The sequence below is a fragment of the Triturus cristatus genome, chromosome 7 (assembly GCF_964204655.1).
Source record: "Triturus cristatus chromosome 7, aTriCri1.1, whole genome shotgun sequence".
Taxonomy (NCBI): Eukaryota; Metazoa; Chordata; class Amphibia; order Caudata; family Salamandridae; genus Triturus; species Triturus cristatus.
This window is the reverse complement of record NC_140590.1, coordinates 1,879,083,831-1,879,104,210: the sequence shown is the minus strand read 5'-3', so window position 1 is coordinate 1,879,104,210 and position 20,380 is coordinate 1,879,083,831. Positions and strand designations below refer to the sequence as shown.

At 53.9% G+C, this 20,380-nt stretch overlaps 1 protein-coding gene and 2 non-coding genes across 3 annotated transcripts in view; 2 read left to right on the top strand and 1 right to left on the bottom strand.

Moving 5' to 3' along the window:
• Positions 1 to 20,380, bottom strand: part of FAM131B (family with sequence similarity 131 member B) — a 381,150-nt gene that overhangs the window by 202,145 nt on the left and 158,625 nt on the right. Inside the window, exon 3 of the mRNA XM_085620344.1 lies at positions 7,224 to 7,259. Coding sequence (XP_085476470.1) covers positions 7,224 to 7,259 — 36 coding nt within the window. The remainder of the gene's footprint in view (positions 1 to 7,223; positions 7,260 to 20,380) is intronic.
• LOC146813598 (U6 spliceosomal RNA) lies at positions 3,145 to 3,250 on the top strand. The gene has a single exon (XR_014967147.1). It is a non-coding gene; the product is annotated as a U6 spliceosomal RNA (small nuclear RNA).
• Positions 4,483 to 4,586, top strand: LOC146813597 (U6 spliceosomal RNA). Its single transcript, XR_014967149.1, has one exon. It is a non-coding gene; the product is annotated as a U6 spliceosomal RNA (small nuclear RNA).

Sequence of the window (20,380 nt, the reverse complement as noted above, 5' to 3'; positions counted from 1 at the left end):
TCTCTTCACCCTGCCCAGAGGTGCGAGCGTCTCACACTGCCCAGAGGTGCGAGTGTCTCACATTCCCCAGAGGTGCGAGTGTTTTACACTGCCCAAGGGTGCGAGTGTCTCACACTGCCTAGAGGTGTGAGTCTCTCACTCTGCCCGAGGGTGCGAGTATCTCACACTGCCCAAGAGTGCGAGTGTCTCACACTGCCCGAAGGTGGGTGTGTCTCACACTGCCTAGAGGTGTGAGTGTCTCACATTGCCCAGAGGTATGAGTGTTTTACACTGCCCGAGGGTGGGTGTGTCTCACACTGCCCAGATGTGCGAGTGTCTCACACTGCCCAAAGGTGCAAGTGTCTCACACTGCCCGAAGGTGAGTGTTTCTCACTCTGCCCAGAGGAGTGAGCGTCTCACATTGCCCAGAGGTATGAGTGTTTTACACTGCCCGAATGTGGGTGTGTCTCACAGTGCCCAGAGTGTCTTACACTGCCCGAATTTGCGAGTATATCACACTGCCCGCCCGAAGGTGGGTGTGTCACACACTGCCCGCCCGAAGGTGGGTGTGTCTCACACTGCCCAGAGGTGCGAGTGTCTCACACTGCCCAGAGGTGCGAGTGTCTCACACTGCCCAGAGGTGTGAGGGTCTCATACTGCCCAGAGGTGCGAGGGTCTCGCACTGCCCAAAAGTCGGTGTGTCTCACACTGCCCGAAGGTGCGAGTGTCTCACACTACCCAGGGGTGCGAGTGTCTCACACTGCCAAGACGTGTGAGAGTCTCACACTGCCCAGAGGTGCGAGGGTGCCTACTATGTAATGCAATGTTTTTCTTTACAGTATGTATGTAAAGTGCTCTGATACCTACGGGTTAAGCTAGCGCTATATAAAACGTGTAAAATAAATAAATAAACTGCTGGAAGGTGCGAGTATCTCACACTGTCCAGGGGTGCGAGTGTCTCACACTGCCCAGAGGTGCGAGGGTCTCTCACACTACTCAGAGGTGCGAGGGTCTCACACTGCCGGAAGGTGCGAGTGTCTCACACTGCCCAGAGGTGCGAGTGTCTCATACTGCCCAGAGGTGCGAGTGTCTCACCCTGCCCAGAGGTGCAAGGGTCTCACACTGCCCAAGGGTGCGAGTGTCTCACACTGCCGAAGGGTGCGAGTGTCTCACACTGCCGAAGGGTGCGAGTGTCTCACCCTGCCCACAGGTGCGAGTGACTCACTCTGCCCGAATGGTGCTAGTGTCTCACTCTAAAAAAAAAAGACCGATTGGCCGCACTCTGCTAGTCCTACCAGCGTGTTACCCCAAAGCATTGTGGTCCATGAAGTGGCGTCGGCGAGTACGCCTATGCCAAAGTTTAAAGAGAAAATGAGTGTCGCGTTAGCCATCCCTGGACACGTGTTTCAAGGTAGTTGCCTCTCGTCAGCAGGGAGTAGGTATGCGCACCTTGAGTGGTAAGCGAGTGTCTCGCACTGCCCGAAGGGTGCTAGTGTCTCACCCTGCCCAGAGGTGCGAGCGTCTCGCACTGTCCAGATGTATGAGCGTATTACCTCCTCGTTAGTCTTCCTCGCCACATGACTAACACAGTGAGCTTCAGCTCCACAACAGAACCCTCCAAAGCAAAAAGTCAGCATCCCATGCCTCCCATCCCTTCCCAATATGGCCGACCCATTACACCCATGACCCCTATAAGAGGCGGGTCGGCCCAACCCATCAGCCTGTTTTTTTTGTCCTGCACTCTCTCCAGAGCGCATCAGGTGAGTGGTGCCTGCTGTAGCAGGTGCTTGGGTCCTGGGTTGGAGGTCCTGCTCTAGCGGACCCTAGGGGCTTGGACCTGGTTTGTACCCCTGCTTGTTGCCCCCGGGGTGTGTGGCGATATGCTGTGCTGGTACCGGTGAGGCTCTGCCTTAGCGAGCCGTGGGTTTTCAGGTGAGGGGGGGGGTTTGCGCTGGGAACAGTCTATCTTTTGTATCTGTCTTTCCCTTCGCCGCCCGTCGTTTTCAACTACGGGCGGCTGCTGTGCGACTCCGGTTTCCCTGCAGGAGACCTCCTTTCATTATTGGGACTGTGTCCCGAGGGTTGCGAGCGGGTGCTTTTTGAAAATAATTCTGCCCTGTTGTCAACTCCTTCCCCGAGCCGCGTATTCGCCTGCCCGCCTGCCCTTCGTTGCGTTGGGGGAGGCGGCGGCTCTACGGGGCTCGGTCCGTCTGTGGGCCGCTGTGCGACTCCGGCGCTGGGATTCTCTCGTCATTGTCGGCATTGAGGGTCGCATGCATACCTGCGTCCATGGCACTCCTTCCGGCTTGATTCGCTCCGGGGACGGCGGCGTTGCTGTGTGCGCGCTGTTGTTCCTCGCGGCTGTGGGCCGGCTCGGGGTCCCGGGGGCGGGGCTTCGTTGTGGGCGTGTCTCACCGGGTGTTTCTCCCGCCTTCCTTACCTTTTTAGGCGCCAAGGGGTTTTCTTTACAGTGTATCGCTGTACCTGGTGTGTCTTTACTGCTGGTGTGCTGTGTTTCTCGCGCTTCCTGCATCATGGTAATAAGGGTGTCCTGCCCTCCCGGGATCCTCCTGACGCGATTGCCCTGCAGTCCTTTCATTGTTCAGGCCGCTGTTTCGGCGGCTTTTGCGCGGCGCTTGTTGCCAGGTACCCTCCTCCCCGATCCGTCCTCGCTTGGTTTCCTCCTTGGTCTTGGTCACGGGTCGCGGGTTCAGTTCCCGGCGGGGCCGCTCGGTGTAGATGTTATGAGTACCTTTGGTTTGGGTGTCACCTAATCATCTGTTATTCAGAGCCAGCATTCCTGTTGTGGCGAACGTGCGCTCTCCGAATACGCAGGTTCTGTGTGGTTGTCCTACACAGTCATTGTACTGGACTTCTTTTATGGGTTTACACATGCATAATGTTCTTTGTGTTGTCGTGCGTTTGCTGCCTTTCTTCCTCTTCTTTTCAGCCTGGTGCTGTGGCTCGCTGGGGAGTCTTGTGCCTCTGGTTCTCGGGGCTCTCACAGGACGAGGGGTCGATTCCCGCACTCGCTGTCTATGTGTCATGAGTTGGCGACTCTTTCTGGCTCTTCTTTCGTGATGGTGTTTGATGTACGCTGTCCACTCTTCCTGCTCTGAGACGCCGGTCGTCTCACTTTTTTGTGGTCCTTCTGTGGTTGGTGGGTTGCTCGCTTCGGCAGCTCATGTACTACATTTGGTTCGATGCTGGGAAGTTTGCATGGCCCCTGCGCAAGGATGACACGCAATTTCGTGAAGCGTTCCATGTATGCAGTTGTTTTGTCCTGCTTCTGGGGCTTCTCGGGATTCCATGTACCAGGTGCTTAGCTCTTTGGTTTGTCTTGTGCCTCTGGTTGTCGAGGCTGTCTCAGGACTAGGGTTCGAGTCCTGCATATCGCTGTCTAAGTGTCATGGGTGGGCTGAATTTCGAAACTCTGCTTTGTGGCTTTGTTTCACTTTCCGGTACGCGTGTTCTGTCCTGGTGGTTGGGGGTGCTAGCTGGGTGCTTGCCTCTTCCTCCTCCGGTTCTGTTTTTCCCATTATTAAGGTGTGCCTCTGGTCTCTTGGCTGCTGTGCCATGCGGGACTTGTCGCCCCGTTGGGTGCGTTGTTGTGTGCCGTTGGCCTGGTGGCTTGGGGTTCTGTTGCGTCCGCTTCTGGCGTCTCTGTTTCTCCTCTTGAAGGGCTATGTGGGGGTGGGATGCGCCGCCTGCCTTCCCTTCGAGTGCGGGCGGTGGAGGTTGTAGGCGTTTGTTTTTTTGCTTCGCTGTCGTCCTTCCTGCACACTGGCGCTGTGTTGCCTTCCCTCTCTTCCCACTCCTACTGCTCTGCTCTGGTTGGTTCGGGGATCCCGGGTGGGGGCCCTGCTATGTCGGGTTCTCTTGCTGGTTCCTCCTCCTGCTGGCCGTCGCGGTCCTGCCCTGCGCTCCCCCCTCCCCCGCCGCCTTGTGCTTGAGGCCCTGCTATAGCGGGCTCTGGGGTTTGGGTTTTGGCGTTTGGCTGCCCCTCTCTGTGGGGGCGGCTGTGGGCTTCTATATTTTTCCAAATGTTGCACCTGGGTGCGTGTGGGTCCCTCGGCCTCCTCTGTCTGTAGGGGGCACGGGACTCGGTTGGCTTTCGGCTTGCCGGCGTTGTCCGCTCTGTGCCCTTGGTTCTTTCGTGCCTTTCCGCCCTGGTTTCGCATGGCCTGGTCTGCTTTCTGCGGTTGTGCAGGGTCGGGCCTGGTTTGTGCCCGGTTGGGGGACCGCCTGGGTCTTCCGGGTGCTGTGGGCTTTGGGATCCTTTTTGGACTCTCCCTGTCGTGTTCGGGTCTGCTGCTGTGCCGCTCCCTCCTCTTCGTGCTCCCTGTCTCGGCGGTTGGTTCTTGCCCCCCTTTTTCTGTTGGGCCAGGTGCTATGGCTCAACCAGGAGCTATGGCTCAATGGTAGGTCTTGTGCCTCTGGTTGTCATGGCTCTCACGGGAGATGGGTTTGTGTCCCGCATTCGCTGTCAGGGTGGCATTAGTTGGCATTTCTTTCATGCTCTTCTTTAATTGGTACGATTCAGAGGAGATTGGCTTGGCCCCTGCGCAAGGTTGACGCGCACCATTCGTGATGCGTTCCATTCAATTCTCGCAGGCCATGGGTTCGTGTCACGCACATGCTGTCTTTGTGTCATGTGTTGGCACACTGTCGTTCTCTTATGTGGTTGTCTGACTTGGTTGGGGCCTTCCTCGTATGGTGTTTTGGGGTGATCGCTTTGGCGGCTGGTGTACTCCGCCTGGTACGCTTCAGTGCTTTTCGCATGTCCCCTGCACTCGGTTTCCACGCGTTTTCGTGTGCCGTTCCTTGCAGTCTTGTTGCCTGGCTGTTTTTCTCCTTCCGGTTGGTCTCGGTGCCTCTGGTCCTTCCTTGGTTCGGTTTGCCCGGCCTCTTCCCGCTTCTGTCCTGGTACGGCTGGGAGGTTTTGGTGCTGCTTTGGACTACTGCGTCTCCTGCAGGGGCCTGGGTTCGGTTTCTTGGTCGCGGATGCTGTTCCTGTTGAGTCCCCCTTGCCGCTCCTCCGTTTGTGGTTGTTACATTGTAGGCCACTGCTCTCCGATTCCCGTATTGGTTGTCGTGAGCTTTTTTGTTCTGGGCTGGGTCTGTGGTTTTCACTCTGGGTGTTTTCCAGTCTGGCTTCTGTTTGCCGTTCCTTGGTGGCTCTGGGGTTTTCCCCTGCCTTGCTGTCCCTGTCTTGTGCTCCCGGGTGTTGGCTGGGTTCGCCCCTGTTTGTGGCTGCCTATGTGACGGTGTTCTTCTGGGTCCCTTTGGTGCTGTTTGCTCCCTTTGGGTCTCCGGTGTTGGCTCTTCGGCCTTCTCATCCTTTTTCTGCCGGAGTTTCTAGATCACCCTGCCCTTCTGCCCTTCTCGCCTTTGGTGGGTGCTCGTTTCGGCGACTCGCTTGGTCCCTGTGTGGGGCGGGCTCGGTCCGTGGCACGGCTTTTCCCTGCCTTCTGTGTGTGGGTGGTCTTGTGGGTCTCCGCTTTCCGCGGTGGCCTGGTTGAGTCCCCTTGGTGGCCAGGTCTCTTCGGTGTCGTTCTGTCACCTTCCTGGGTCTGTTTGTTCCCTTTTTCCTGCCTGGGTTCTCTCCTTGGGGTCGCGGTCCCTTCCGGGGGGTCCTTTGTGTGACTGGGGTTTATTTACCCTTCTGTTCTCTTCTGCGCCCCTTTTCCTTTCTTGCAACTCGCGAGTGGTGTTCTACCTTGCGGGGTTGCTGTGTTTGTCAATCGGCTTCTCCCTTTCTGCTGTGCCTTTTTTGATGGGTCGCTGTGGTGGGGTTGCCCTCTGTTCGTTCGGTTTCCCTTTTTTTTTAAGGGGGGTTTTTGTTGCCCACTTTCGGGATGTCTGTTGGCCGGTTTTGGCCGGCTTGTTCTCTGGGCTCTGTTTTCTGTGGCCTTTGGCTCCGTGCGGTCTGGTCCAGAGCTTTTCTCTGTCCCATTTGGGCCTTTGCTTTTGGCATGGTTCCTGCCGGCTCTTCGTGTCTCTGGGGTCCGGGTTTTTGTCCTTCCCGGTGTCTTCGGTCCCGGGCTGGTTCTTCCTGCTCATGGTGCCTCTCCCCTGGGTGGTCCTTCCGCTCGTTCTGGCCTGTTGGGTTTGGCCCTCGTTCGTGGGCATTCCCTTTTGGTCTGTTGGTTTCTTGTGAGTTCCATGAAGCCGTTTGACTTTGGTATGTGCTCACTGTGTTAGTCATGTGGCGAGGAAGACTAACGAGGTGGTAATGCCCCGATTACTTACCGGTAATCTTCATTACTCCGAGTATAGTCTTCCTCGCCACATGAGTTCCCTTCCCTCCCTCCCTGTCTGGCTATCGGCTTCATGTTGTGCTTGGTAGTTTCAGGCTGATGGGTTGGGCCGGCCCGCCTCTTATAGGGGTCATGGGTGTAATGGGTCGGCCATATTGGGAAGGGATGGGAGGCATGGGATGCTGACTTTTTGCTTTGGAGGGTTCTGTTGTGGAGCTGAAGCTCACTGTGTTAGTCATGTGGCGAGGAAGACTATACTCGGAGTAATGAAGATTACCGGTAAGTAATCGGGGCATTACACTGCCCAGGGAGTGGGAGTGTCTCCCACTGCACCCTTGGGCTTGACCCACTAACGGGCACCGCTGCCAGCTCCTCACGCCGACCACCTGTGTGCACATAATCTGCTCTGATCCCTGCTCATTCAGTGCTTGGCCGCTAGGCTGGGACATGGACATGATACGGTTTTATCAGTGTATCAAGAAGGGAAGTGTGATGTGTGGGGGGTGCCAGGGGCGTGGCACGTGCTCCGGGTCTTTCCCCGTGTTCATTCGGTGCGACTGGAATATTGATTTCCTCAACTGCCCCCCCCCCCCGACGATCCATGCATTGTCAGGGTGAGTATCGAGGGAGTCGGGAGCAGTTCAGGCGCGCGCGGGAGTGTACAGCGGGTGCATGCTCTGGGTGGGCGCTGCTCTAGGCCGGTATTCATAACCTTGGATCTTCTGAGACACCATACCATGCTTGAGCCCCTCGTAGGAGAGGTCTGTCCAGGTTAGCGCTAGGAGGCGGATCTAAGCGCTCCACTGCTCAGGAAGGCTCCGTGAAGTTCGCAAGTATGAATCCCTGCAGGGCAGGCCCAGCTTCCCATCCTTCTGCGGTCAGTAAATTCAGTAAGATTGAGTTGGATAATGTAAACCTGTAAAACACTTAGAAACGGCAGAGAGCTCTTTGAAGCGCTATAAAAGACTGGTTGCTGGTACTCACATTGATTCCCTCCCAGGAGAAGTCTGTCCGGGTTTGCTGTAGGAGAAGAGACAAAGCAGAGTTAAAGGCTGGGTAAGGACTACAGGCTCACTCATAGTAAGGTGCTATGGGAGGGGGGGGTCACGGGCTCAGACGTTCAAGACTGTGTAATTGTAACACCTGTTATTTATATCAGTGAGAAGCTGCAGAACTGAGGCATGAAGAGCCGGATACATAGTGACCACACCGTCATCCGCTTCAATCAACACGCATGCACAGACGTCACCCAATGAATACACTGACACTTTCTTTGTGGGTGAAGAACTGCTGCAGGTTTATTTCATACAACATAAGTATGACAATAAATGGGTTATCTTACGGGCGATCCAAGGCAAGCAGCCCCTAGCTGCTCCGCCCGCCTGGTGAGCCAGCACGCACGGTGGGTCGATGCCCGGCAGTGCGGCACATTTATTTTCAGATCATCCACTGGGTCACGTGATCTGTCTCCTACTCCCGCCCCTTCTGACAGGGGCGGAGCGTGTTGTGGCACACCCCCGGTTGGTCAGGCCCCCCAACCGCCCGAAGGACTAACGGGGCGCCGTCGCGGTCTTCCCAGAACCTCCTTCGGCTCGTGGACCTTGGCTCGGGCACCCTTACTGTGCCGGACAGGGGTACCCTTACTGTACCGCCTGTCGCAGAGGTACCCTTACTGTACCCGTCTGCCTCCAGATCGCCCTGTAACTCCGCCTGCAACGCAAAAGAAAACATTAAAAACCTTCCAATAACGCGCTGTCTCCGTCACGCAGGGTAAGCGGAAAGGGTGGGAATACGCGTGTCCGAGTTGGAGCGGCGCGCGGGAAGCAGAGGAGGAACTGGGCAAGCTGCACGCCTAAGTAGGGGGGCTAGCCTCGCCCCCCCCCCCAACGGCCCGGCTCCTCCTACACCTACTGGGAGATCTCCTCCCTGGGCGTGGCCTCCCTTGCGAGGCAGGAGAAGGGGGAGGGGGAAGGCTGCGACGGGCGGCCACTAGAGAGCTGCCCTGCTGATGTCCCACTGCGTGGGACGCGGGCAGCGGCATAGTGACCACACCGTCATCCGCTTCAATCAACACGCATGCACAGACGTCACCCAATGAATACACTGACACTTTCTTTGTGGGTGAAGAACTGCTGCAGGTTTATTTCATACAACATAAGTATGACAATAAATGGGTTATCTTACGGGCGATCCAAGGCAAGCAGCCCCTAGCTGCTCCGCCCGCCTGGTGAGCCAGCACGCACGGTGGGTCGATGCCCGGCAGTGCGGCACATTTATTTTCAGATCATCCACTGGGTCACGTGATCTGTCTCCTACTCCCGCCCCTTCTGACAGGGGCGGAGCGTGTTGTGGCACACCCCCGGTTGGTCAGGCCCCCCAACCGCCCGAAGGACTAACGGGGCGCCGTCGCGGTCTTCCCAGAACCTCCTTCGGCTCGTGGACCTTGGCTCGGGCACCCTTACTGTGCCGGACAGGGGTACCCTTACTGTACCGCCTGTCGCAGAGGTACCCTTACTGTACCCGTCTGCCTCCAGATCGCCCTGTAACTCCGCCACAGCTCTGGGGAGGCTACCGTCGCTGCCAGAGCCCCCCTTCCTCCCTTTGCTGTTATATGTGCCCTGCCCCCGCGCCAGCTTGTCATGGGCTGAATTAGGGGTCCTGTTCTGTAACCCGTAAAAGACGGCATTAATTTGCAACATTACTCAGAAGCCCAGGGCAGACGAACAAAGGATGTCTTTGGGCCCCACTGCCGTAAGCTTAGACGTGACAGGTGTTCCTAACCTTCTGAGCGATGCCACAGCAGATCATCCTAACGTATTTATGGGAAGATCTGGCACCTGCATATGGAGCCAGAACTGAACCATAGCTGCATTCCTCAATCCATCGCTTCCCTTCACATCCTAGCACGAAGGATTTAATTTCCACTCTATCTACAAGGTGATGTATCGATAGCGTCATGGTTCCTGAGTTGCTGCTGCTACTGCGAGGATTGCATGATTGCTCGGCTGGGCAAAACATTTTTAACCCCACTGCTAATCGTACGCCTTTTATATGACTGACTGAGCCGCCGAAGAATACATCTCTCAGCTCGGGGACCCAAATAACAAATTAAATTCCATAAAATTGGACGAGTCTTAGAGTCTTATACTAGTCCCGCTGTCTATCCCAATCTTTTCTTGCTCTCCACTGGGACAGCATATCCAATTGCCTCGCTTGTTGAATGGAAGCTAGCTTTCGGACTTTAATGCTGCTGGAAAGGGGTCAATAGGATTGTCTACAGTCCTTGTTATCCCGGTGTTGCTGTGCTATAGGTAACTTAATGGTGGAACTCACGAAATACCTTCAAGATGTTATGTATGACACACAAACCCAGGCCTACAAATTGCCTCAACACAGCACAGGCTGCTGACTTTCCTATATACACCAAGCTGCCACTATGACTGCTGTGAGGGAAACCTTACCCAGTTGTTCTCAGGCTGCTGGCTTTCCTGTATGGACTAAGCTGCCCCTATGACTGTGAGTTGCAGAAAACCTTACACGGCTGGTTCCGAATAGCACGGCCAAAACATAAGGCAGCAGCATCTTTTGGCCTAAGCGTGGAACTCACCATAATAAATCAGTATTCCGAATCCAAATATTTAACCAATATTTAATCTCATGTGACTATCTTAATCACCCTCAGCCAGGCCTACTTCAGTGATGGTGGCATCTGGTTCCCGGCTTCAGGAATGAAACAGCCTTCAAGTTAAATTTGCCGTTTATGGTAGTGCTGTACGACCCGTAAGGTATCGAGTGGTTGCGCGCTGAACCTGCGCACCAAATAACGCTACACCAGGGACACACTCATTTCTTATTAGGCACGGGGAGATGAGGTGATTGTTCCAGAAGCACTGCATATTGATAAGGCGCTGAGACTTCGGGCCTAGTCCTCTCCAGCATCTAGTAATGGGCCAAGCACTGGCTAGTTGTGCATGTAAAGCATAAGGTACAGTACGTAAAGTTTGATGTCTGTTATTTCTGCCCGATAAACCAGTTTCATTGGGTATCTCTAGAAAAATTATGCTTAATATGCTTAGTTGCCGGTAATAATTTGGTTTGTATCCTGCCTGTGCTGGTTATGATCAATGTAATTCAGCACGCCCTAAAAGCGTTGTAGAGCTCTCGCGGAACGGCGATGGTGGTGCCTTGTGCAAGGATGTTGTTGGCGCCCCCCCAATGCCGCCTCCACCTCAGATTCACTCACTAGCCCCCTGCAAGAGTTGACCAAGTTTCCATAACCACACTCTAAGATCCATTTAATTAGTCAGATAACGCTACTCCTACCCGTGTAGGGTGTCCGAGAACTTTGCATCTCACACAAAAAACCCCCGAGCCAGTCAATCATACGCATATGACTCAGTGTATAGGAAAGGTTAACCAGCCAAGGACTGAAGTGTAGGAGACTCATGTCATCCCTACTGGCAGGCAGTGTAGTTTAAGGCTGCTTGGTGTGGAGAAGCACAAGCTCAATCGGGTCTAGCCAAATTAACCCTTTTAAACACTAAACAATGTTCTAATAATCTATGCGTAGTGGTGTGTATGCAGCCCTATGGGGATTGTTCGTGGCTCATTGTTGACTACTAGGGCTTTAAGATATCCATTGCAAGTAACCAAAAGGATGCCTCCGTCTACTTGGCACACGTTCTTTGCAACGTGGAATATTTAGCCCATGCACCAACTGCACCGAAGTCAAAACCTCCACTCTATAGCCCTGGGTCTTTCTCCAGGGGGGGTAAACAACGCGAGTAAATACACCAGCATCCACATAGTTGGTAACCCAAAGACGCATTTGCGCCGCATGGCCTGTGCCCTACCCATGAGGCTGCGTCGCGGTCGCTCGCGTTTACAGACCACCAATCGTACTTGCACGTATCCCCTGGCCCCGGATCTAAATAATGTAGTACCACTGAACCGCGTGCCCTTAGACCCTGTGCCCCGCGAGAGGTGTGCATACACCCGGGCACAACAAACCGAGACAAACTGCCCTCGTGCAGCGGCGCCACGCACAAAAGTATAAACCACACCTGAAAAAATGCGAACAATCACGCGTCGGGGAAAAGGGGAGAGCGATTGACTTGCACTGCCAGCCCTTGTTAGGCAGAGGTAGGTGGGGTGCTTTGCAGAACCGCAGGATGCTCAGCGTCATTCCTGAGACACGAACCCATATGGTGCGACTCGACCCGCAGGCAGCGGAGTGCTTTGCACGCGCGCCATATTTGAATTACACCAGTAGGTAAAGCGGAGCCGCGCGGCCTGGGCACAACGAACCGAGCAAAAAACTGCCCTCGTGTGGCGGCGCCACGCCCATAACTAGCAAAATCGTACCTGTAAAGCGCGAACCACCACGCGTCGAGGCAAAGCGAGACCGGTTGCCTTGCACATGCCAACCTTTGTTGGGCAGGGGTAGATAGGAGAGCCAAGCGACCTGGGCACAACAAACCGAAACAAACTGCCCTTGCGCAGCGGCGCCCCCCACAAACTGGAAAGCACCCATATAGCGCAAACTCGACCCGCAGGCGGCGTATTTCGCACGCGCACATATTAAATTAAAACAGTAGGGATCGATATCAGATGACGTGGTATCGGTAGCAGGTGAGCCCACGCGGAAGCGAATGTTTGCGGTACCCACAATGATGACTGGGTTATAAGAATGCATCTGCTGAACTCCCCAGGAACGCGCTCACAGCATGAAGGCACCGCTAAGATCGAACTCAGTTCCTTCTGTTTACTAGACAGGCGCTTCAACCTACTGAGTCACAGCACCACATAAGCAGTGCTTAATTGGGCCAGATCAAACCGATGATTATGTTTCCCTAGCAGTAAAGTAGCGTAAACCCAGGACTGTCTGCAGTACGATTGAACCCATGCCTCCCGAGGAGACTGCGACCGGAAAGCAGCACCGTAGACTTTCCAGACTTTCTGTTTGTTCGTGCGGAGGCCACGAGCTTCTCCCCGTGCTTCCAACGTCTGCGCCATCGCATAGCCCGGCATCGCTTGCACAATTTAACCAAACTACTTAACGTCGCCACCCCAATGTGTTAGACCCCATTACTTGAGCAAGCGCGTTTTACAAGCGGGTATGTTATAGCTAATGTTTTCACCCGCGGTCAACCTGCTGGCCGGAACACATTGAATCCTACCCACTAAGACCCCCTTCCTCAGCGCCATTTGCGGGTCTAAAAGCAGGGCTGAAAACCTCCTCGAGTGCGGGTGATAGAATATTCGGTGTAGACGTTTCGGCGTGTCTCTCCACCAACTTCACCGAAATCAAAACCTCAACTGTACACACTGCTGCTCCTTCCCCAGGAACATAGCCAATAACACATCCGACGGCCGTGACGCCACAGCAGTGCAAAGCCCGCAACCGCACAAACACTGAGGCCATTCCTGTTCTCAGGCACCCCGCACCGCCACTTCCCTGTCCCCCGGCCTCGCTCCAACACAAAAAACCAGACTGAAGGCCCAGCAACTGCCCGACACGGGGATGCGGCCAAGACTTGCCTGACAGGCACAAAGCGACTGCGAGCTACATAGCGCTGATATGCCCTAACAGCGCTGATACGGGAACCACAGTATCAGTGACAACCGGCCCCCAGAGGCCCGACTCACCGGCAAATGAACGTCATGCCGGACAAGCGGCAGACACGACCGACGACAAGCTGCCCAAGGCGAACGAGCGGTTGAACCCGCGATCTCACACATGCGGCGGGGCAGGGCATTATGAAGGAAGCCGATCTTCCTTTTCACACTGGCGCAGTAATCATCCTAAAACATGGCGCCCGCAATACAACCACCAATGCTCTTGGCCCAACAAGACCCAAAAGAACTTCCCTGCCCCCCCAAAACTCACCGCGCATGCCGATGACCCCCTGGCCCGGAAACATGCAGCCCGAGAGTGTGCCGCAAACACCGCGTATCAAGCGGGGGGGAGTGAAGAAACCGCGCCGGCCGACGCGAGACCACCAGGTACAGCGGGGGAGCGACCGCAGCGTGTCCGGGATACGGCGCAAAGACATCACGCGTGACCGCCGGGGGGGCGACTGATAGATGTGCTTATAACTCCTGCATAATGGCGAAGTCAACCGCGCCCTCAAAGTCAGCGTCGAGGTCAAGAAGACGGTGATCCCAATACTTCGTGATCTGCCAGTGTGCGCTACACTAGGTGGAGAGTTCAGAAGGGAGAAGAAAGTGCCTCAAATCTCGCACATCAGTCAATTCTCCATTTATACATGTGTTCATTGACCACGATGGAGGACAGGGTATACTGTAAAGAGGAAGCCCTGTCTCTTCTGCCTGTGTCCAAAGATGCCCTACACACTCTCCTACCCACCCGCGTTTCTAATACCATTTCTAATACTGTTGGGGGGGGGGGGGGGGGGGGGGGGGAACTACCGGTGCCCCCCAAGATATCTCCAGAGATTCACACAAATCCCGCGACAATCTCACACGCCGCTGGCAAACGCGCCCAAACAGCCACAACTGCAAGGGCGTAAAGGTGCAAAATACTTTCTTTTATCTACCTCAGAAGCATGGAAGGCCGGTATGGCCTGCTTCGTTTCAAAAGTATGACCTGGAATTTACATAAAGATCCCTGAAGCGGGAGGTAAAACACAATCATTACACCATAATACAAAATAAAAACACCATCTTTCCTAAATTAGTGCTATTACATTTTCGATCTACTGCGCCATGTTGAATTCTACAGTGTCGCTACAGAAAATAACAACAATTCAAAATCAGGGCATCTCAAATTCAGAGCGGGCCCTGAAAGGAGAAACACCCTTGATAAATCTCCCGTAAACAAAAAATTCGGAGGCAAGGGACATAGCAAACAACTAAGAGCCAGGGTATAGGCACCAATTAAAATCAGCAAGCAGTATGAAATGCAGGGTTAAAATACATTTAAAATCACAGGGAACGAACCACACAAAGCTTTGCTTGGATGTATCATTAGTTACTAAACAACATACTTTTTGGTAGATTAGTGACTGCACTCTGATTCTCTGCAAAGGGCCCCTCGTCCATTCATCTCCCAAGCACACTGATCTCCAGCACCCGGGGCGCGACATTTTTTGGTCTTTCTCCATTGTTCCCAACCTAAGGGAACTCTATCACCTAGTGGCAGAAGTGAAAACTGCTATTCAAATATGCTCGAACACCACATGAACCGGATCCCGCATACCCCGTGGCACATGCGTGGCCCTGGACCCATCATCTGTGCACCCGCTCATCCAGGGACCAACACCTGCCACTCAACGATACCCAGGGACCAAAAACTGCCACCCCACGACACCGGACCCGCAGGCCAGCACCCCGCACCCTTCCTTGACCTGGTTGCTTCCTCCCCGTCTCGAACCCAGTCTGTGCTGCACTGCTCCCAATTCCCGATACGTTCCCCCACCATCAGGACAGGGCCCCCGAAAAGACAAATGGCACATCTGATCCGAATCCTAGCCATGAAGGACACCAAGACCGATCGGCTCTGCACAGATCACCTCCGTGTAAAAAGTGAGCGCTCCCACCCAGAGACCGGGAGAGCACACCCCCAGTGGCCAAATACAATGTGTGGCAAAACGGTGGGAGGGACAGAACACACCGCCAAAACCGGGGCCCAGAGTCACACAGCATCGGGGAAAGACGGGAGGCGGCACTGGCCAGCACTCCCCAAGGAAAACAACGCCAGACCAGGGACACAACCGTGCGACCGACGTGCACAGGAACCCGCGCGGCACAAGAGACCAGCGGCACGAGAGCCCCGCACCACCAAGGCCCCGGCCCCGCACCCTCGCTCGGCGCCCCCCGCACCCCACCCCGCGGCTCAGCACAAGTCTCGCTCCCTTCCGCCCACCTCCCGAGCCCCACCACCAGGCAACATCCAGGCCAGTGGGGCCGGGGACAGGTCGCAACCAACACTCACCGGGACAACGGGGGGGTGGGCGCAAAACCCGACGCCAGACCAGGACGACCAAAACGACCCGGATGCCCAAAAACGGCGACGTGGCGAGGAATACGCGTGTCCGAGTTGGAGCGGCGCGCGGGAAGCAGAGGAGGAACTGGGCAAGCTGCACGCCTAAGTAGGGGGGCTAGCCTCGCCCCCCCCCCCAACGGCCCGGCTCCTCCTACACCTACTGGGAGATCTCCTCCCTGGGCGTGGCCTCCCTTGCGAGGCAGGAGAAGGGGGAGGGGGAAGGCTGCGACGGGCGGCCACTAGAGAGCTGCCCTGCTGATGTCCCACTGCGTGGGACGCGGGCAGCGGCAAACTATTACTGTAAACAGAAACAGAGGAAGGACTAGAGACAGAAGGAGAAACCAGCAGCACAGGAGAGAGAAGAGGTGGAGGAGTAACATGAAAGGGAAGTGAGACAGGACAAGGGACGCACAGGAGTAGGACTTAATTTGAGACGGTGGCAGCATAAAAGGGGAAAGAAGGAGGGAGAGAAGATGCAAAAACAGAGAGAAAGCAGGGACCTGCCAGAGTGAGGTAAAGAGGCAGAGAGTGTACGGTGAAGGGTTAAGGGGCAGGAAGTGTACAGTGAAGTGAGAAGGCGCAGGGAGTGTCTGGTGAAGGGTTAAGGGGCAGAGAGTGTCCGGTGAAGGGTTAAGGGGCTGGGCGTCTGGTGAAGGTTTAAGGGGCAGGAGTGTCCAATGAAGGGTTAAGGTGCAGGGATCCCCTTTGGTATTGCTTTGTTTGCCCCGAGTTGGCAGGTTATGCCCAGACGTGGGTCCCTTGCTCACTCTGCCACTGGATTCAAGATAGCCCGGCCGATGAGGGTTATGAACCCGAAACCGGTCCCAGGGTGCTTGTTTCCAGTCCAGGGATGACCTGGCTTGGCAGTTCGGGCTGGACTGTTCCCATGAGGCACTGGGTCTGACTGATTTGCATATGGCCATGTCTGAACTGGGGTGGTGGAGTGAGCTAAAGAATGATGATGGATTAAACCCAGATCAGGTGACTGGGGGTGAGTCTTTGATTTGCTCAAGCGCTCCGTCCATCATCCCCTTTGGTATCGCAGGGAGTGTCCGGTGAAGGGTTAAGAGGCAGGGGGTGTTGATGAAGGGTTAAGGGGCAGGAGTGACCGATGATGGGTTAATTGGCAGGGAGTGTACAGTGAAGGGTTAAGGGCCAGGGCACCTGGTGAAGGGTTAAAGTGCAGTGAGCATCCGGTAAAGGGTTAAGGGGCAGGGAGGGTCCGGTGAAGGGTTAAGGACAGGAAGTGTACGGTGAAGGGTTAAGGGCCAGGGCATCTGGTGAAGTGTGACGAGGCAGGGAGTGTCTAGTAAAGGGTTAAGAGGCAGGGAGTGTCCGGTGAAGGGTAAGCCTGGGCATAGTTCGCTGAGTTTTACTCCGCAGAACTCCCTAAACTGGCATAAAAACTTTGCAGCGCTCCGCAGAGTTCTGCCAGTTGCGGAATCTGTTAAGTTGTGCTGCTAGCACTGATTTTTAGCAAACGGCACTACACGTCGCACCGGAGTACGCTGCTGCTTTCTGCTGCATCAGTAATCATTCTGATCAAGCCGCAGATTACTCTACGCGAATGGCAGATTTCTCAACAGGAGCGTCTGTGACCTGCCATGACCGCCCGCGATGAGAAATATCACCAGGAGGAGGTCTAGCGCGTTATTTTTTCTCGCAAGCACTCGCCAGCTTAAAGTTCGTGAGCCACTTGGAAAAAAAACTCCGCTCCGCGTCACTTTGCGTAGTTTTTTGGAACTCTGCACTCCGCATGGAGCGCGGAGTGGGCAAAACTCTGTGAACTCCTCTGGCGGAAAGGAATTCTACGGCCACCCCTAGTTAAGGGACAGGAAGTGTACAGTGAAGGGTTAATGTAGGAAGCTGGCTCTGTATATACTAATTCCAAAGTGAGGTATAGTGTGCACAGAGTGCAGTGGAACGCCAAAGGTAGGCAGAGGTAAATGTAGACAGCACCTTACTCTATTTGTGGTAGTGTGGGCGAGCAGTAAGGCCTTATCAGACGGAAGTGTTAAGCATTTGTTGTACACACACTCTAAGACTGAACTCAGACCAGTTGTTAGTATAAAAATATTTCTTCGTTGTATTTTATTTATAGAACCAAGCAGGACTTAGTACAGGTAAATATAATGGTACTTTTCAAGACAGATTGGTAATAAGCAAGCTGGGTGAATAGTGACTTTTTTACAGGATTGTAAAATGTGCAAATACAGTTGTAATTACTTTTGGATTACTTTTTAGATTACTTTCAGGGTTAATTTTTCTACTCAGTGTGATATGCCTAGATATCACACTAGGACATTTCCTGGATAAAAGGTAAGTTAAAAAGTTTTTCTCAAAACACAGTTTATTAGGTTTCCATACAAAACACCATCAACACAGAAGTTTTTCAGAGGAAAACAGTCAATGCGATCCTATGGGAAAAAAACTGAGTTATTGTGTGGCAGGTAAGTAAATGGTCTTGAGGGTTGAGTTTCTGGGGTTAGAACAACGGTTCCCCAGGGTCAAGGATGCATTTAAAAAGCACCCTCAGTGACACTAGGGCGGCCGGGTGCAGAGTGCTGAGGCCCAATGTTAGCTGGTGAAGGGTTAAGGGGCAGGGCGTCTGGTGAAGGGTTAAGGGGCAGGGCGTCTGGTGAAGGGTTAAGGGGCAGGGAGCATCCAGAGAAGGGTTAAAGGGCATGGAGTGTCCGGTGAAGGGTTACGGGGCAGGAAGTGTATGGTGAAGGGATAAAGGGCAGGAGTGTCCAGTGAAGGGTTAAAGGACATGGAGCGTCCAGTGAAGGGTTAAGAGGCAGGGATTGTCTGGTTAAGGGGCAGGGAGTGTTAGGTGAAGGGTTAAGGGGCAGGAAATGTACAGTGACTGTTTAAGAGGCTGGGCGTCTGGTGAAGGATTAAAGGACATGGAGTGTGCGGTGAAGGGTTAAGGGGCAGGGATTGTCTGGTGAAGGTTTAAGGGGCAGTGAGTGTCCAGTGAAGGGTTATGGGGCAGTGAGTGTCCGGTGAAGGGTTAAGGAGCAGGGAGCATCCAGAGAAGGGTTAAAGGGCATGGAGTGTCCGGTGAAGGGTTAAAGGGCAGGAGGCGGCCTCAGGAGTAGAATGAGAGGGGTCTCTTCACATTCTGTGTCCTCATAACCCGTAGAGTCGCTTCTACAGTTTAGGTTCAACAAATTGTTTTCTAAAACTTTCCAATATCCATTGTTTTTATATAAAATGGAAAACATGATGGACATCAGGTGTCGGACGCCTTTATAGATTTTGTTTGAAGGCCGTTCTTTCATTCCAGGTTCCCTGTGATGTTGGGCGGGGTGGTGCTGAGGGAGTCTGCCCATTGTTGCGGAGTTATAGTGGTCCAGCTGTGGGAGGGAGTGCTATCTCGGATCAGGGTGGAGTGTGGTGAGCCAATGAGGGTTAAGTGTCCTATGACGTGGCCGGTCCAGGTGAGCTCTGATATATGGCTGTCTCTAACTCCGTGGCTGGGTGTGAAGATGGGGTCCAGCGTGTGTCCTGCTCAGTGTGTGGGTCGGTGACGATCTCCTTTCGGCTGATATTGTCTAGTCTTTCCAGGAGGTCGATGGTGTTAGTGTCGGTGGGGTTGTCCAGGTGGAAATTGAGGTCCCCAAGGAAGATGTACTGTTTGCATTCGATGGCGGGGGGTGATGAGTTCGGTGATGACGAGGCTGAGGCCGGGCTGTGGTCCTGGTGGTCTGTATTAATAGTGGGCGGTGAACTCCCCTCCACCAGCGGTGTTTTGCCAACTTCGTGCTCCGCTGAGGGAGCGTAGTTCGATATAAAACTCCGATTTCGTTGCATGGCACCCCATCCTTGACTAACTCATCAGGAGGGGCTCCAGCCAAAACCGTTCACTCCATGATAGGCGGTACTCACGGACTGTCTGTAAAAAGGGCACACATGGACTTCACAACATTTTACAGCCAATCCGCTCTTCACAGTCCTGCGTGGCGCATTAAATTGAGTGTGGTGTCCAAGAGCTCCAATCCTCAGAGACTTTACACATTTTTGGCACTGCAATGCAAACTCAGAAGAACGTGTTTAGTCAGGGGATTAGTTGTTGTTATTGTCGGCAAATGACATCCGTTACAGGAATTGCATCTGACGGCGGACTTCAGTTTGAATAAAATTCACAAGAGGTCAATCAATTTGATTAGCGGCGCGATGGTCTTTCAAAAATAGGTGTGTATGGAAGTCTGTTGATTTTTAAGGGGGTGAATATAATTAAAAACATGGTCTCACGAGCCGATTAATTAAAACTAAGAGTTCATACGTTTGTATGTGTTGGGCTGGATGCCTACGAGCCGGGGATATTTGAATGTGTGAGTGTTTGAGATGCAGAATGTTGAGTTCTTCTGGTGCAGATTTATGCGTATGTAACCTTAACTAAACTGATCGCGATGAGAACGATAATGTGTCCGACGTGAAAGTCAGTGGTCGAATTGCAGTTTTCTACCACTCTGCGTCCCTTGCATGCGGCTAGCCGATATGCCTCCTCTGCCATCCAGGCACGTAGTTGGCGGGAAACAACGTTTACATCGTGGATTTTACAAAGCGTGCAAACAAACGCGGTCATTACAGCGACCGCGTTGTTACAACGCAGTGCCATTACTACGCAAGTCGTTACAATGACTTGTGCTAAATGTAGATGGCTTCTGATGGGCCGGTGTCACCTAGGGTGCCAGGTTACGGGCTATGTGTTGGCGACAGCGAGAGCCCAAGGTGGGCAGTATTGTGTCTGGAATGATTCAAGACAACATTTTGCCCTGTCCCTTGTGCCAGCGGTTGGGGGGGGGGGTGTTTTGATCGGCCCCAACATCTGAGAACATTTGCATATTTCTTATTTGCACGGGTGGCCGCTTGCATAGATATTTTGCACACAGAGAAAGGGAGCCATTTCCTTCTCTCGCCCTTTCTGCCTTCCCCTCTGAAGGTAACCTGTTTATTTCTCTTTTTCCCTCACCCTTCCTTTTCCTTCAGTTTTTCAAACCGAGACCACCCCCTCACTGAGGTCATGCTGCAGCCAGTGGTCTTTGAGCAGTACCTGTGGGGCGTACAGTTGTTTAACAGTGGTGTCTCCTGTCGCGGCTACTGCTGAAATCCGATTGCTACTGTTACT